The 18,309-nt window shown below is 46.2% G+C and overlaps 1 protein-coding gene across 1 annotated transcript in view; it reads right to left on the minus strand.

Annotated features, from left to right (window-relative positions):
• The window catches only part of LOC146352818 (stimulated by retinoic acid gene 6 protein-like), a 62,890-nt gene extending 48,221 nt beyond the window's left edge, over positions 1–14,669 (minus strand). Inside the window, exons 1-2 of the mRNA XM_084834936.1 lie at positions 14,335–14,669; positions 1,927–2,008 (exon numbers count right to left, since the gene is read on the minus strand). Coding sequence (XP_084691062.1) covers positions 1,927–2,008; positions 14,335–14,360 — 108 coding nt within the window. The 5' untranslated portion in view covers positions 14,361–14,669. The remainder of the gene's footprint in view (positions 1–1,926; positions 2,009–14,334) is intronic.
• Between the last annotated feature and the right edge of the window lie 3,640 nt (positions 14,670–18,309).

The raw sequence follows: 18,309 nt of genomic DNA on the forward strand, positions 1-18,309 counted from the left end.
GACAACATGATAACCCACACTTAAGGGTTATCATTGAACGGTGTGGGTTGATCTTGAAACATGGGTTATCGTGTTGTCTGAACCCAGCATAATATAAAACTATGGTGAACAACCCAAAGTTCACTACCCAACAATAAACCATAGGTTGTCTTCATGGGTTGTTCATGGTTAACAAATCATGGTTTGTTAGCGCAGCTGGGTTCAAACAACCCAATAACTCATGTTACAACAACAACCTACAGACAACCCACACTCAACACTTATTGTGTTGTCGGAATCCAGTCAATGACCTGTCTCGCATGATGAAACAATCCATGGTTTGTTAACTGTGGGTTGTTAGGGAGCACATGAGAGTGAGCGAGCATGCAGGCTCCTGACTGCTCATCCACTTATGTTGCACTAAATAATTCAGGAATGTTCCATCTCTGGGTTGTTCTCCATGATGTCTGAACCCAGAAATCTGGGTTGTTAAGGAAGAAACAACCCAGAATTTGAAGCAATAACATCCAAGAAGAAACAGGAATGCAACTCTTTGGAAAAACATCTGGAGTCTCAGGAATAAATGAGGAAGCAAATGGCATTGGTATCAGAAACAGAGACTAATCTGGGAGCATCACAAGTGTGCAGCAGGGCGGGCACGGGAATGGGAAACTGAAGTAAGGTCCTCTCCATCTTGTAAGTAATACACTGTTTTACACATGTAATTTAGTACTCCAATGAAGTGCCTTTATACAGATGGGATTATGTATAAAGTCATATTCTATACTATTCCTTTCTATAGTAAACCTTTCCACACAGCTACATAATATGTTACATGGAAGGCTCAATATTTTTCATTGCCAACGTCCCTTTAAAAGTCTATGCATATTAATTTTATGATTCATTATCAATAAATAAAACTTGCATTTTGCAAGCATAGATACATGTTTAGTCTGCGATTCAAACTCACTCACCCCTACTCAAAATATAGAAAGGGAGGTGAACACCACTTCAGACTAGCTGGATTATACCCTCCACCCATGGGGTCATTCGCACCAATTGCCCTGCGGGAAGGATCCCAGAAGAGACAGGGAGGCAGGCAGGACAAAACCACCTCAGAACCTGGCCCAGCAAGGCCATCTTTCACCATCTACACTATGGGAAGGATCCTGATCACTCTGGGGTGGGGGTGGGGATATCACTTATTTTTAACAAATATTGTTTGTGATTATATTAAAGAATGTTAATGTTACTTGAAAGCTGCCTTAGGATTTGTATCCTGAAAGGCAGAATATAAACACTTTTAATTAATAATAAATGAATGAATGAATAAAACCAAGCCTAACTGAAGCACGTGAAGAGACACCAAACTTCCACTGCCCAGCACAGCATTCCACTTTAAGGTTGGCTTGTTCTGTGGTAGAACGCTGGCATCTTTTATGAGGTAAACTTCATGCCCCACATTTCTACTGTTAGATGCAAGTAAGTCTCATTTTTAGATGTTTCTTGTCATCAGAGTGTGTGGGACTATGGGTGAACCATGATGCAGCATTCTAACTAATGGTGAAGGAACCACTGCAAGTAAAATTTAACACCTCTCATTTCCTAGGAAAGATGCAGAAATCTCCTGGCTTTTTGGATTTTCCTAGTAATTCAGGGACTTAGACTATGCATATATAAAATTACTAGGAGATGTGGAAGGACCGTAATAATTTTAATAATCACATCAGTTTCTCATAGTGCCATTTTGGGCTTGTGGTAATCAGAAGTTCAGAAAAGCAGAAGCGTCATTTTCTCTGTGTGACAGAGATGTGGGGGAAGCATCCAGTGAATCTGAATAACAGCAAGTTTCCCCTTATCCCAAATGGGGTTCCTATGTCTAGAGGTGCATGCTTTAATTGGGAAACACTAAATAGCTAATGATTATGAGACAGTTGGCCTACTTACTGAGGGAGCAAGTGAATAATGTAGAAAAGACTCCATTTCTATTGCACTGCTACAAGTGAAATTTTTCAAGTTGTCACTGTCCCTGTTAAAAGAAACACAATGGCCAATAACAGATTTATGCGGTAGTTATAGATAGGTTTTGACACCCTCAAAACTGTTCACAAAAAACTGTTCTTTCTCTGCTGTGAACCTCTAGACGGGCCTTCCCCAACCTGGTGCCCTCCAGATGTGTTGGACTATAACTCCCAGGATGCCTCAACACATCTGAAGTGTACCAGGTTGGGGAAGGCCCTTCTAGAGCAAACTTCTAATAGCTGAAGCACGCTGGGTGAGTTCGCACAACACGACAACCCACCCTGGTGAAAAAACTACGCAGGGTGGGTTGTTCACAGAACCCACAGTGAGCATGACAGAAGATTGGGCTTACCATGGATTGTTCTCCCCTCCTTCCCCCTTGGTCCTCCAGCTGGCTCCAACACATATTCCAGGGGACTTTGTGGCAGAACCCTTCTTTTCTGCCCATCCCATCCCCCTCTTCACACAGATCGCCACCCCAGTTGTGCTCGCTGGCTTTCTTTTTTTAAAAGTTTCAGGTCCTGACATCTGCAGGAATGGGGCCGAGATATAATTTCGTTGGTCCTGGGAATTTGTGCAAAGTTCTTCATTTTATTGTTATTATTGCCACTTTTTCTCAGTTGCACAAGTGCACACTTGTGGCTGTCAAAAACACATAGGCTTGCCTTGTCTATTGCCTTGTGTGTTTCTGCTGTCAATGGCTATCAAATCAGCCTATATGCAGTCTCTTGTTGTCAGCTACCTTGTATGTTTCATACTGTGGTTTGTTCCCTTTGACAGATGAAACACACAAGGCAATAGACAAGGCAAGCCTATACATTTTTGACAGCTGCAAGTGTGCACTTGCACAACTGTGAAAAAGTGGCAAACAAACCAATAATGAATACATTTGCACAAATTCCTGGGGCCGAAATACACACACACACACAGGCCCCATTTGCGCAAATGTTGCGGCCCAAAAAAATAAAGAAAAAGGAGTTGGCAAAGGAGTGACATTTGGGCACCATTGGAGGGGCTGTAACTGTTGAGGGCGGCCTGAGGTGACTCAGTTGAAATCACGAAGAGTGACTGTAGCGGCAATTAGAAAGAGCTGCGGGGGGTTTTGACTGTCTCGTTGAGCAGCTCACCTGCCACTTCCCTCAACCTGCTGTTCCAGATTCAGATGACACATCAACCCATTGTGGGTTGAACAACCTGTACAACAAGCAGTGGGTTATCAGGGTGGCTTGTTGCCCCAAAATTAGCCACCCTGCAGGAAACCATCTAAATTTGCATGACACAACAACTCACCATGGCTTGTTATGCATGATGGTTTGCCATGTCATACGAACCCAGTCACTTTCTCCCACTAAAATAGCAAGCTCCTTAGAGACAAAAGGGCTTACATTTAGCATCTATAAGGATTATTTCTTTATTTCAAAAGGCATTGAGGGCACTGTACAAGGCATAAAAATTTATTATAGCAAATACAATGCCGTGGAAAAAACAAAACCAACCATCACACAAACAGTAAAATTGAGAGGCAATGAATTATAAAGGAGTGCTTTTTACCAGCTTAGGCTGGTATGCCACCTGCAGCCCTATCTGGAGAGGATGAACCTTGCCTCAGTTATCCACGCACTAGACACGTCCAGGCTGGACTACTGTAATGCGCTATACATGGGGCTGCCTTTGAAGATGGTTCAGAAACTCTAGCTAGTGCAGAATGCAGCTGCCTGAATATTGGTGGGGGTGAGGCGATTCGATCAAATAACGCCTATACTGTGTCAGCTGCACTGGTTACCAGTGTGTTTCCGAGCCCAATTCAAAGTGCTGGTTTTGACTTTTAAAGCCTTAAATGGTTTGGGACCAAGCTCCTTGAAGGACTACCTTCACCCATATCAGCCTGGCCACACTTTAAGATTAGAAAGAGAGGCCCTTCTCATTTGCCCATCTGTGAAAGCAGTCAGGTGGGTGATCACATGTGAGAGGGCCTTCTCTGCAGCGGCCCCACACCTTCGGAACAAGCTGCCATTGGAGGTTCGCCGTTCTCTGTCATTGCAGACTTTTAAGAAAGCCTTGAAAACATATTATTTTACCTTCTCTTAATATGACTATTTTTGCTGTTACTGCTGTTAACATTGTTGCTGGTTTTATTGTTGGCTTTTATTGTTGTTTTTATCACTTTTAATATTTAGCTGTTTTTATCTATGTTATTGTTGTAAGCCGCCTTGGGAGGGCTTCTGCCCTGAAAGGCAGCCAAGAAATATTTATATAATAAATAAAATAATAATAATATAAAAACAAGCAGAGGCAATATAATCGGGTAAAATGCCTGGACAAATAAAAACATGTCAAAAAGTGCGAAAAGATTGCAATGTTGAGGCCAGTTAACCTCCCTTAGATTTCCAAAAGTTTGGATTCTGGAGTCAGAAATCTGTCCATGGGCAGCCTTGGTGGATTGTGAAATACCTCCTCCCTTCTCAACGTAAGACCTGTTCCAAGAAGTGGGCGGGCAGGCAGGCAGGCAGGGACACAGAGAAAGTGGACAATGGGCCAGCAGAACCCCATCTCTTGTGGGCCCAAGAAACCAGAATACACTTTTCCTCAATGTCCAGCAGGGGCGAGGAATGTGTGGCCCTCCAGATGTTGTTGCGCTGCAGCTCCTCTCAGCCCTAGCCAGCATAGCCAATGGTGAAGGGAGGTGCAGTCCAATGACATCTGGATGGCCAGACGTTCCTTATCCCTGATACACAGGAACATGGAGGTAAACACGTCTTTAACATGACACGCAGTTGGTCCCTTAGTCTGAGCACTGAACCAGCAGCCAGGTGCCACAGAGTTGAAGCCAGAAGCAGAGCAAGAAGCTCCAGCAAGCAAGAGTTTGGCTAAAACCAAAACTCTGGGACCAGCAGGGAATGCCAACTTCCCTATGGAGAAAGCTCTGCACCACCTCTGGCCTGGCCTGCTGATGAGGTTCAGGGGGCCAAGAGGGAGAGCCTGAAGCAGAGATCCTGGGCTTGATCCTGCTGGCCACGGGTGATGCCTCCAGGCTCACGGCGGATGACGCCTTCACTGCCCCTGATGGGCCTGAGGACCAGCGACTGCTCCTCATTCTGTAAGAGGGACTCTTAAAGTGCCCAGATTGGACACAACTTGGCCCCCTCCAGCAGTGTTGGACTACAACTCACTCCATCCCCAAATGTCTAGGGATGATGGGAGTTGTAGTCCAACCCCAATGGGGCGCAACGCTGGGGAAGGCTGCTATACATCCAGTCAGAATACAAGAGCCGCCTTCTCCTTCGGGTCTGGCCATTCCCATCAGCCGTCTACAGTGCTCTAAGGCGTACTTTCCGCCCCCGAGGACATTTTCAACACGGGGGCTCCCGCCCCTCGCTTCAGCACTATTTACTAACCCTGGCCAACGACTCGTCACACACCAGGTACAAACGAACGGCAGCAAGGCTACGGTGGTTTCTGTATACCCATCTGTGTCCTCCTTCTTCCTTTACTTTCAGGCCTGTTTTACCTAGGATCTGAGTGCCTCAGCCAACAGCAGTCAGCAAAGTGCAAACACAGCCACTATCCATCCTCATGACACACTCCCAACTGGGAATCAAACATGAGCACGTTGGAGGCCAGGGACGCAGGCTGAATTAAGGCCCAGCCCCAAACAACCCGCATTGTTGCAGCTTTGCTATTCACACTAGCCACGTCTCTATGGAGACCATCGAGGATGTCCTCAGAAGGGGTTTAATCGTGGCTCATATGCAGTGACTCTCCAGACATACCAAGCAGGCGATTTTGGTGATATTCTGGTGCTTACCTCAGGAACACCAAGGCTGCAATCCTATACTCATTTACTGGGGAGTACGTCTATTTCTGCTTCATTGACTATGCTAAAGCCTTCGATTGTGTGGATCACAACAAACTCTGGCAAATCCTTAAAGAGACGGGAGTACCAGACCACCTTACCTGTCTCCTGAGAAACCTGTACGAGGGTCAAGAAGCAACAGTAAGAACCAAACATGGAACAACCAATTGGTTCAAAATTGGGAAAGGAGTATGACAAGGCTGTATATTGTCGCCCTGCTTATTTAATTTATATGCAGAGTACCTCATGAGAAACGCCAGGTTGGATGAATCACAGGTCGGAATTAAGATTGCCGGGAGAATTATCAACAACCTCAGATACGCAGATGATACCACCCGAATGGCAGAAAGCGAAGAGGATCTCAAGAGCCTCTTGTTGAGGGTGAAAGTGGAGAGTGCAAAAGCTGGCTTGAAACTCAACATTAAAAAAACGAAGATCATGGCATCTGGCCCCATCACTTCCTGGCATATAGAAGGGGAAGAAATGGAAGCAGTGACAGATTTTACTTTCTTGGGCTCCAAGATCACCACAGACGGTGACTGTAGCCATGACATTAAAAGACGCTTGCTCCTTGGGAGGAAAGCTACGGCAAACCTAGACGGCATAGTAAGAAGCAGAGACATCACCTTGTCGACAAAGGTTTGTATAATCAAAGCTATGGTTTTCCCAGTAGCAACGTATGGCTGTGAGAGCTGGACTATAAGGAAGGCTAAGCGCCGAAGAATCGATGCCTTCGAACTGTGGTGCTGGAGAAGACTCTTACGAGTCCCCTGGACTGCAAGGAGGTCTGTCAAATCAGTCAATTCTAAAGGAAATCAACCCTGACTGCTCACTGGAAGAACAGATACTGAAGCTGAAGCTCAAATATTTTGGCCACCTAATGCGAAGAGAGAAGTCACTGGAAAAGACCCTGATGCTGGGAAAGACTGAAGGCAAAAGGAGAAGGGGACGGCAGAGGATGAGATGGCTAGATAGCATCACCGATGCAATGAATATGAACCTGAGCACACTCTGGGAGAGAGCGGAGGACAGGAGGGCCTGGCGTGCTGTGGTCCACGGGGTCACGAAGAGTCAGACACAACTGAACAACTGAACAACAACGCCCTGTTGTATTCAATGGGACTTACTGCTGCATTGATATGTATAGGATTGCCCAGAAAGAGGTATGAGTTCCTACCATATTTATTTATCACATTTCTAATCTGACCAATAACTAGCGTTCTCTGGGTGGATTACAAACAGTAAAAAACATAAAATGCTGTAAAACTTAAAAATATAAAATACAATACAAATATTTAAAAGCATAAAATGCAAAAACAAACAAACCCATCACAGGAATTGATAAAACAGCCATAAATATCTAGAATTAGGTCTCTAAAATGCCTGGGGGACAAGAAAGGTCCTCGCCTGGTGCCAAAAAGGTAACATAAGCACCAGGTGAACCCTCTTTGGGGAATTTATTCCATAAATGGGGTGCCATCACTGAGAAGGCCCCATGGGTCATGAATGCAACCAAAATAAGAATATTCATGGCTGTATATTTCAGTACAGTGATCTCTGCATCAACTAGCCATATAATGGGACAAACCTAGTGTTTCTCATAGATCACCAATCTGCTTTTTTCTGAATTAAAAGTGGAGATACACTTCACTCAGATAGCCTAAACGCTTTACTTTTAGAGCAGGGTTGGGGAACCTGGGGCCCTCCAGATATTTGTTGCATTCTAATTCCCGTCACTCCCAGGCAATGGTCAAGGATGATGGGACTTGTAGTACAATATCTGGAGGGTCACAGGTGCTCCCCACCCCATTTTAGAGTGTGTAAGAGTAAGAACTGCCATTCTAGCTGAATGGAATCTCTACATTCAGGGTCGGCCTATCTGAGATTATGCTAGAGACAAACACCAGGGAGAGCTACGCCCTTCTTCAAGCCATGACTGTAAGCTCCCCAGAAGCATCTCAATTGCCAGTGCTGGATACAGACACTCGACTAGATGGACCTCAGTCAAGGTACAGTCCAAATCTGGTCCACACTCTCACTCAGTGCCTGAGCTGTACTGCTTGAAAAGCCAAGGGAGAAAGGGTGGGCTGTCCCCAGGGTAAATCTGGCAGCGGAGGCACTCATCCAAAAATGCAGGTGGCTGTGTTGATCCCAACAAATAACAGTTTTGCTCTCCACCAGGAGCAGGTCTTTTGCAATGCTAATGACTCTTCATTGCCCGCTCAAGCCACTCCAAAATACTTTGCATTACATCACAGAACAAAATATTGTTGCTGGGAAAATTCATTTCTCCCCAGCTAATGTGAGGATTGCAGCCAAGCACAGAGGGAACAGGGAATCTGAGGCGGGTGGCAGATGCTGCTAATGAACAAGTCCTGGTGCTGCGTCTCTCCATGACCTGACTCCACTCCACCTCTGCCGGCCCCCCACAGTAACATGACATCTCTTTGCGTTTTGTTTGTAATGTCCCATAAATGTTTGAGCACACGTGGTCCATCCAGGGCTGGCATCAGGGGTCAGCTCATTATATGAAATGATTTTTTAAAAAAAAGAGTAGCCTTGGCCCGCATCCTGTGCACATGTTTTGCTCAAAGGGACTTAATTCTGAGCAGTGCTACACTCTAGGCAAGACTTGGGGGCCCACCTCCCAGAGTGAGCAGGAGGGCCCCCACAAACAACACAGAACAGGCTGCTTCACCCCATTCTGAACTACATGCACAGTACTGCCTAAAGGGCGGGGAGGAAGCATAAGGCCATTTGAAGGAAGTGATACACATTGCAACACTCACCGCGATCAAAACAGCCCCATGTTGTAAGATGGTTCAGTCCAGGGCCTAAAATTACTTAAACGCACCAGTGAACCTGAGCCAATGTGCATCACTCATGGGATTTGCAAGTAGCTAGAAAGCTATTTTAAAAGAGGTGGAAACTAGATTGGTTTTCTTGACTAATTTCCTTAAAGGAAATATATATATATAGAGAGAGAGAGAGAGAGAGAGAGAATACCACCCCGCCTTATGTTTGGAATGCACGAGAATGGATTTTCTTTTTCGCTCTGGAAAGATAGACTCATTGATTCCCATAAAAACAAAAACCTGAACTACACATTTATGCAGATTGCTCTCTTGAAAGCCCAACCTGGGCCCTGGGAAAGAGGAACAAGCTATATTGTTCTCTGGGGAGTTGTGGGCAATGAAGCAGGCCAGATGCCAGTTAGAGAGCAGGTGGCTGATGTCTTGCTCTGAAGCCAAGCGAACACTGCTCAGAGCACATAATCATGCTTTCCACATGGCAGTGTGGGCTGTGAAAAACATTCATTTTGCAGCCCCCATCACAGACTCAGGTAGCCACCCAGACAAGCTCTTCAGAGCGGTTCAGAGGTTACTAAATGCAGAGGCAGCTTCTTCAGAGCCCTCAGAGGCTTGCTGTGATGCTTTTTCATCGCACTTTGAAGATAAGGTCATCCAGCTCTGAAGCAATTTAGATGCCGCTGTTATGGCAGATCCAGTTGAGGTGTCCAGTGCCCCATCTAGCCACATTTGTGGGATCCATTTCAGTCAGTGCGGCCTGATGACATGACAATGTGCTTGCAGTCATGCGACCAACCACATGCCCTCTTGACCCCTGTCCCTCATGGCTAATTAAGCCTAGTTGGCAGGGCTTGGCTGGGTGGGCCCTGGGTGTGGGTGATGCCCCAGTGTGTGAAGAAGTGGTGCCCGTTGCTTTGAAGGAGGCCTTTCACCAGCTTTGGCTGGTACACTAGATGCTCTGACTTGGATTCCTGCATTGAGCAGGGGGTTGGACTCGATGGCCTTATAGGCCCCTTCCAACCCTACTATTCTATGATTCTATGACCAACTACAGCCTCTGCTGGACCGTGATAGATTAGCCACAGTGGAACAGGCATTGGTAACCTCCAGATTGGATTACTGCAATGCGCTCTATGTGGGGCTACCTTGGGCTTCATCCAGATCAGCTGGTGCAAAATGCAGCAGTGAAGCTGCTAACTGGGGTCTCTTTCCAACAGCAAGCTACATCCTTGCTAAAAGAACTGCACTTCTTAAAACTCATCTCTTCACACAGGCTTTCCCTGAAGTGTGATCCAACCAGTTATGGTTTGTATCACACTGTAGAGTGTTCGGTTTTATTGCTGATTAATTGGTATTGTGTTGTTTTTATTGTTATATTTATTGCTGTTTTGATGCCATTGCATCTTATGTCCACTGCTTTGATACTTCTGTGGAAAGCTGTGGAATAATAAATCAATAAATAACCAGATTACAAAGACCTGGACCACAATCTTAGACAGCTGTATGCATGGGTGGGGATGAATCTTGGAAATAACAGGAGGTGTTTTGACTTTTTTCTCCTTTTTCTTTACTGCCAACAAGCACCTGGCTGAACTGACTGAAAAGAAAAGCAGCTTGGCTCTTCAATCAGGTGACTGGCTACAGTAAAAACACTTGAAACAACTTGGGTTGCATGTATGCTCCTCTCAGCTGTGACTATGATTATTTCCTGTTTTCAGAAATGGGGATCCGCCATTGCTTCTTTGTCCCAGAATCCTTGGCATGATCTGATACTTGCAGTACCTAGTGGTGACTAATCCATTCAGTCCACAACAGCCTTCCCCACTCTGGTGCCCTCCAGTTGTGCTGAACTACAACTCCCACAATCCCCAGCCAGCATGAGGACAATCTCCACCGTAAGACTGGGCTGGGGGTGGGATGCTTGCAAATTAAACTTTTCTCGTGCTATAGCATTGCCTCATTTTTGGAATGTTACCAGGAGAGGAAGGGGGAAGTCTAGATGGCAGTGGCTGGGTTTGCACATAATGACAACCCAAAGTATGAGTTGAGTACGGGTTGCTGTTGAATCATGCGTTGTCATTATGTGAGAACCTTGTACTATGGTCTAACTATGGGTTGCTAGCCATGAACAACCCAGGGAGAACCCATGGTTTGTTGTTGGGTTGTGAACTCTAATAAAGATATTACCCACCTGTGGAATTTCGATTCTTTTTCCTCGTGGAGCAATGTGGCTATCTTTGCTTTTTCAGTACAATAAATGATATACATAATGGTACCTAACAATTTTATAAGTAAAATGTCCATTTAGAGATATCCTTAAAACACAACATGAAAGGCGTATCAATTTATTTTGAAAGTATTTAAAGGTGTGTCTAGCCTCTTAAAAAGGAATGTGAAGCCCACTTCTTAAAAAAAAATCTGTATATTGGGACAACAACAAAACAACAACACACTCATTTAAGTTATTTCAGTATTTTCTTCTAACTGACAAGAGGAAAATTAAGTATTTGGATTTAATCAGTCTGTAATTGAAAGGTGTTGTTAAACAATGGTATTTTGAAAAAATGAGAAACTCATCAGATTGTTATGCCTAAAGTTAACTGAGAACTGAAAGCAACTTAGAGTAACTTTGATTTTTAAAGGTTGATGTGGGACAATCACAAAAGCACCCAAATAAATGTAGCATTAGTTTTGTTGCTCTTTAGAAATTGTGCCTCCAGAAAAAGTGACATTCATGAAGAGTTCTTCCAATATTAAAACTCCAACATTGTCAAAAGAACTTATGAAAGACTAATCTCTCCAGAGGGGTTGCTCTGTTTTTGCTCTTCCTGCAAAAATAACAGTCTTGTAGCAATTTAAAGTCCAACAAATTTAAAATGGCATAAGGTTGCGCACCAGTTGCTAAGCAGGAAGTTAAGTAGACCAGGTATGGGCAGAAAGTAGAGCTCCAGATGTTTGGAACTTCAACTCCCAGAAGCCCCTGCTGGCATGGCCAATGGACAGGAATGTGGGGAGTTGAAGCCTCAGTCTCTGGAGATCTACTGCCCATTCCTGAAGTAGACCAGCAAAATAAGTGAGGATGTAATCTTAACTACAGTGCGATTTACATCTGAATAAACACGCATAGGATTGTGCTGTAAAAACACAGGATAAAAACACAGGATTAATGAAATTCCTCCCAATTTAACAGTTCTTTGAACTACCATCTGAATTAATATAAAATACGAGTTATTTGGAATGAGGTTAACATAGCAGCTTGGGAATATGCATTTGCCAAAGTGCTACATGGTTCTACACCTCTTTGGTCTTTTTGGTGAACTGATTTCATTAATATTCTCTGCTTGAATATCAATGTGTGATCTTTTTTGTCTCTCTGTGTTTTGGTTGTAGTAATCAAAATTAAGGATAGCTGAATGATTAGGGGGATTAAATGTAAGAATATAGAATAGTTAAAACTATAGATAGTATTGCTATTCTATTTTTGGATCTTTGACTCTCTAAGAAAACATTGACTATCACAGTTTCATGTGAATAAATGAATCTACATCCAAATGGTAGACCTGAATAGTGGTAAACATTTTGAAAAAATAGAGGTGTTGATCAATGATTATCATGTATTAATTACATCCCACTCTTCTACGTATTCTTCTATAGCATAATCAGAAAACCTTATCATATAATAACAATACAAACAATTTCTAAAGGAAATAACAAAAACATACAACTCAATCACTAGTAAAATAACAAAACAAAATGACTGTATCTACTATAATATTATCACATATATTATATATTACTGTAAGAAAACATAATTAGTTTATAATTATGCTGCAAATTATTTTTCAGAAATTAGAATGTGCACTTGAGCCACGGGATTCCACTCCTCCCTGCCCACCCCCAGGCCCCCGCACGTAGAATCCAAGTTTCAGTTATAACTTGGAAAGCCCTAATATGCCTAGAGACTGCCTTATCCTAAACCCTCCCTTCTCCCTGGTCATTCCCTCAGGCAAACCATGGTTTGCCACCAAACCAGTACTGGAAACTCATTGCAGACCATGGTCTCCAATTCGGGCTTGGAGGAGAACTATGGGTTGCAGGAACCATTGTTTCCCCAATCTGGATGCCTGCACACCTTTTGAGAGGTTGTAAGACCTGCTTGTTTCAGTTGGCTCTGGAGCCTCAGAGTGAAGCCGAGGAAAGCTGGGGAAGTTCCAGATGACTTGGGGCAATCTACATTACAACTTTAAACTGCTTTCAAACCAGTTTATCTAAAGGGATCCTGCAGTTTCATGAGGGTATTGAGAATTCTTTGCTTGAGACCCCTGCCCAAGCGGCCCCTCTCCCTGGAGCTACAGTTCCCAAAATTCCTGTATTTGGTAGCTGTAATCGCTAAAAACAGGTATGAAACCAGTTTAAAGTTGTAATGTAGATTGCCCCTTGGTTACGTTTTATCCTGTTCAGCTTTTGGGGTGGGAGGTTGTTATGCACCCAAAGCCGTCCGGATCAGACTGCCTAAATAACTTGAGCCACCCCTGTAGCTCAAAGCGCAACTGCCAAAGGGTATATCCAACAAAATACTTCCATAGGTCTACTGGGAATTGTTTTGTAAGCAGGCACCATGCTTCAGAGCAACTTGTGCAAAAGCAAAACTTTGGGCTGGTCATGATGCTCCTAAGGGGCAGTAACCTCGTTGCGGGGTATATTGTATTTTCCCCTTTTGGCCAAGTGCTCCCGACGAGGGCTCCTATCACGACCAGTCAAAAGGCAGCTATTCTGCCTTTTTCTGTTTAACAGGCTTTCTGCGGTAAGAAAAAAGACGGAAGAAGCAATGGGAAAACATGGGAGGATTATGAGCTGATAGGCGTCTAGCCCGGACGCCCTGCAACACTCCGCGAAGGAGGCCGGGCGATGGCAGAATGAAAGCAGCACAGGCTCCTTGTCCCCCGCTCTCGCCTGCGGGGCGCTTCCGGATGAGCCTTTCATTATGCCGTCGCCCTGCCCCGTTCGGGGAATGTTATGGGGGCGCCTAGGGGGGGCAGTGGGGACAACATCATCTCCCAGGAATAACCCTCCCGTGTTTTTCCGTCAGTTTTTCCCTCTTTTTTTCTTATCTGGGAAAAAAAGCCCCTGTCAAGGAAAAGGAGACCGCTGCCCTGTGCCTTCCGAGTGTCCCTCCGCCTGGAAGGGCCCCCTCCTCTCCGGGCACCCCTAGATGGAGTTCTTCTTGCGGGGGGAGGAGAACAGTGCGCGTGCGCGTGCAGAAACGGCGCGCGAGGACAGGGCGGCGCGCTCCCCGCCCCGCCGTCGGACCGCCGCGCGGCGCGCCCTCCGGCCAACGCCGCGGGAGGTCGCCCAGGGGCCGGCCGCGTCGGGCCCCAGATCACGCCCCTTTCGCGGGGAGCCCCCGGGACCGCGCCTCCCCCGGCAGCTTCCCTCCCTCGCGGCCCGCGCGTGCCTGGACCCGCGCCCCGGCCCGGCCCGGCCCGGCCCCGCGTTTCGTGAGCCCGGCGGCGCCGCGCGACCCGGCCGGCCTCGCGTCGCCCCAGCTCCGCCCGTCTCCGGCCCTCCTGGCACGCCGCCCCAGCCGCCCCAGCCCGGGCGGGCGGGCCGGTCCCGCGGGTTCGCGCGCAGCAGCCCCCGCCCCGCCACAGCCCGCCGGCGGCCACTTACTCGTGGTCTCCCCCGGAGCCCTCCATGGTTCTGCTGCCCCAGCTGGGACTCAGCGCAGGACACGATCGGGGTGCTGCTGGAGGGGCGGAGGGGGGAGGCGCCGCCGGCCGCCCCCTTACTGTGGGGACGGAGCCCAGCCCAGCCCGCGCGCAAAGTCGGCGCGCTCGGCGCCCGCCCGGCTTCCCGCTGCCTTCCTCGCCGTCCAGGTTGCGAGCGGGCTCTCGCCCGGGCGCTCCCAGCGGGAGGAATCAACGGGGAGGCGCCGCATCCTCCCGGGCGAAAGCGAACAAGGCGGCGGCGCGCCCTTGGCGAACGCGGTGTCGCCTCTTTCCTCCGCCCGCGGGGTTGTTTACGAAGCGCTTCTATTCCCCGACCGGGCAGCCGGCGAAGTCTTTGGTCGGTTCCACCTCCCGGGGGGGCGGGCGGTGTCCGCGGGCTGCCAGCCCTCCTCTGTTTGAGATTTCACGGTGCAGTTATTGATTGGCATCTTGATTTTTATCAAACGATACGCAGGAGTAACTCTCAAGAATAAAATCCTCCTGTCTCATTAATATTATAAGCCACACTGTGCTCCTTTTGGAGTAGAAGATCTTGAAATAAATACTTAAAGGGCAGCTCAACATATTACAATGTGTTGTACGTAACACCGGGGTTACACAGGGTTTCCCACAGCTAACACATAACCCAAACACTAATGATGTTTAAAGATGTGAAGCTATCATATATGGATACGCTAACATTGTGTGTGCTACAGGAAACAGGCTTGACACCCATGTTGTCTGCAACAACGTAATATGTAGAGCTGTCCCCACATACATACTGTATACTAGTATATGCTCTTGTGTGACATCCCCATGCTATGTGGTTGCTGTGGAATGTGTGGTGCTGCTCAAGAAAATGTAAATTTAAGGACTACCCAAGCAACAGCCCCTTGCATATTTCTGCATGATTCACTTCCCTGAGCATGCCTTCTGACTGCCTCATGCAGAGATGCAAGTGACAGCACAGCAAAGGTGTAAGCTGGTAAGCCAGGGCTGGGCAGATCTCTGGGCGATCTGCCCTAGACCAGCAAGGATTTCTGACTCCCAGTTGATTAACAATAGCAGCAGCAACCCCTTCATGGATCACTGCCTTGTTGTGGCAAAGGGGCTTGCGTAACTCAGTGAAGCCATAAGCTATGCCGTGCAGGGCCACCCAAGACGGACAGGTCATGGCAGAGAGTTCTGACAAAATGTGGTCCACTGGAGAAGGAAATGGCAACCCACTCCAGTATTCTTGCCAAGAAAACCCCATGGAACGTATCACAAGGCCAAAAGAGATGACGCCGGAAGATGAGCCCCTCAGGTCGGAAGGTGTCCAATATGCTACTGGGGAAGAGCAGAGGGTATTTCCAAGTAGTGCCAGAAAGAGTGAAGCGGCTGGGCCAAACCCGAAAGGACACTCAGCTGTGGATGTGTCTGGTGGTGAAAAGAAAATCCAATGCTGTAAAGAACAATATTGCTTAGGAACCTGGAATGTCAGATCAATGAATCGAGGTAAGCTGGAGGTGGTCAAACATGAGATGGCAAGATTGAACATCGACATCTTGGGAATCAGCGAACTAAAATGGACAGGCATGGACGAATTTAATTCAGGTGACCATCATATCTACTATTGTGGGCAAGAATCCCTTAGAAGAAATGGAGTAGCACTCATAGTCAACAAAAGGGTGGGAAAAGCAGTACTGGGGTACAATCTTAAAAATGATAGAATGATCTCAGTACGAATCCAAGGCAAACCATTCAACATCACAGTAATTCAAGTCTATGCCCCAACCACTGATGCCGAAGAAGCTGAGGTTGATCAGTTCTATGAAGACCTACAACACCTTCTAGAACTAACACCAAAAAAAGATGTCCTCTTCATCATAGGGAATTGGAATGCTAAAGTAGGAAGTCAAGAAATCACTGGGATAACAGGCAGGCATGGCCTTGGTGTACAAAATGAAGCAGGACAAAAGCTAATAGAGTTTTGCCAAGAGAACATGCTGATCATAGCAAACACTCTTTTCCAACAGCACAAGAGGCGACTCTACACATGGACGTCACCAGATGGTCAATATCGAAATCAGATTGATGATGTCCTTTGCAGCCAAAGATGGAGAAGCTCCATACAGTCAGTAAAAACAAGACCTGGAGCTGACTGTGGCTCAGATCATGAGCTGCTTCTTACAAAATTTCGGCTTAAATTGAAGAACGTCGGGAAAACCACTAAACCTTTCAGGTATGACCTAAATCATATCCCTGATGAATATACAGTGGAGGTGAGGAATAGATTTCAGGGATTAGACCTGATAGACAGAGTGCCTGAGGAACTATGGACGGAGGTCCGTAACATTGTTCAGGAGGCAGCAACGAAATCCATCCCAAAGAAAAAGAAATGCAAGAAAGCAAAGTGGCTGTCTGAGGAGGCTTTACAAGTAGTTGAGGAAAGAAGGGAAGCGAAAAGCAAGGGAGAAAGGGGAAGATATACCCAACTGAATGCAGAGTTCCAGAGAATAGCAAGGAGAGACAAGAAGGCCTTCTTAAATGAACAATGCAAAGAAATCGAGGAAAACAACAGAATGGGAAAGACTAGAGATCTCTTCAAGAAAATTGGAGATCTCAAGGGAACGTTTTGTGCAAAGACGGGCATGATAAAGGACAAAGAAGGCAGGGACCTAACAGAAGCAGATGAGATTAAGAAGAGGTGGCAAGAATACACAGAAGAACTATACAGGAAAGATCTGAAGGTCCCTGATAGCCATGATAGTGCGGTCACTGAACTTGAGCCGGACATCCTAGAGAGTGAAGTCAAGTGGGCCTTAGGAAGTATTAGTAACAACAAAGCTAGCGGAGATGACAGTATTCCAGCCGAGCTATTTAAAATCCTAAAAGATGATGCTGTTAAAGTGCTGCATTCAATATGCCAACAAATCTGGAACACTCAACAGTGGCCACAAGAGTGGAAAAGGTCAGTTTACATTCCAATTCCAAAGAAGGGCAACGCCAAAGAGTGTTCAAACTACCGCACCATTGCGCTCATTTCACATGCCAGCAAGGTGATGCTCAAAATCCTACAAGCTACGCTTCAGCAGTATGCGAACCGAGAACTACCGGAAGTACAAGCTGGGTTTCGAAGAGGCAGAGGAACTAGAGATCAAATTGCCAACATTCGCTGCATCATGGAGAAAGCAAGAGAATTCCAGAAAAACGTCTATTTCTGCTTCATTGACTACGCTAAAGCCTTTGATTGTGTGGATCACAACAAACTGTGGCAAATTCTTAAAGTGATGGGAGTACCAGACCACCTTACCTGTCTCCTGAGAAACCTGTACGAGGGTCAAGAAGCAACAGTAAGAACCAGACATGGAACAACCGATTGGTTCAAAATTGGGAAAGGAGTAAGACAAGGCTGCATATTGTCACCCTGCTTATTTAACTTATATGCAGAGTACATCATGAGAAATGCCGGGTTGGATGAATCAGAGGTCGGAATTAAGATTGCTGGGAGAATTATCAACAACCTCCGATATGCAGACGATTCCACCCTAATGGCAGAAAGTGAAGAGGATCTCAAGAGCCTCTTGTTGAGGGTGAAAGTGTAGAGTGCAAAAGCTGGTTTGAAACTCAACATTAAAAAAATGAAGATCATGGCATCTGGCCCCATCACTTCCTGGCATATAGAAGGGGAAGAAATGGAAGCAGTGACAGATTTTACTTTCTTGGGCTCCAAGATCACCGCAGACGGTGACTGTAGCCATGAAATTAAAAGACGCTTGCTCCTTGGGAGGAAAGCTATGGCCAACCTAGACAGCATAGTAAGAAGCAGAGACATCACCTTGCCGACAAAGGTCCGTCTAATCAAAGCTATGGTTTTCCCAGTAGTAATGTATGGCTGTGAGAGCTGGACTATAAGGAAGGCTGAGCGCTGAAGAATTGATGCTTTCGAACTGTG

This window comes from Heloderma suspectum, chromosome 2 (genome assembly GCF_057233095.1).
Source record: "Heloderma suspectum isolate Gila_16-S chromosome 2, 16-S_ref, whole genome shotgun sequence".
Classification (NCBI taxonomy): domain Eukaryota; kingdom Metazoa; phylum Chordata; class Lepidosauria; order Squamata; family Helodermatidae; genus Heloderma; species Heloderma suspectum.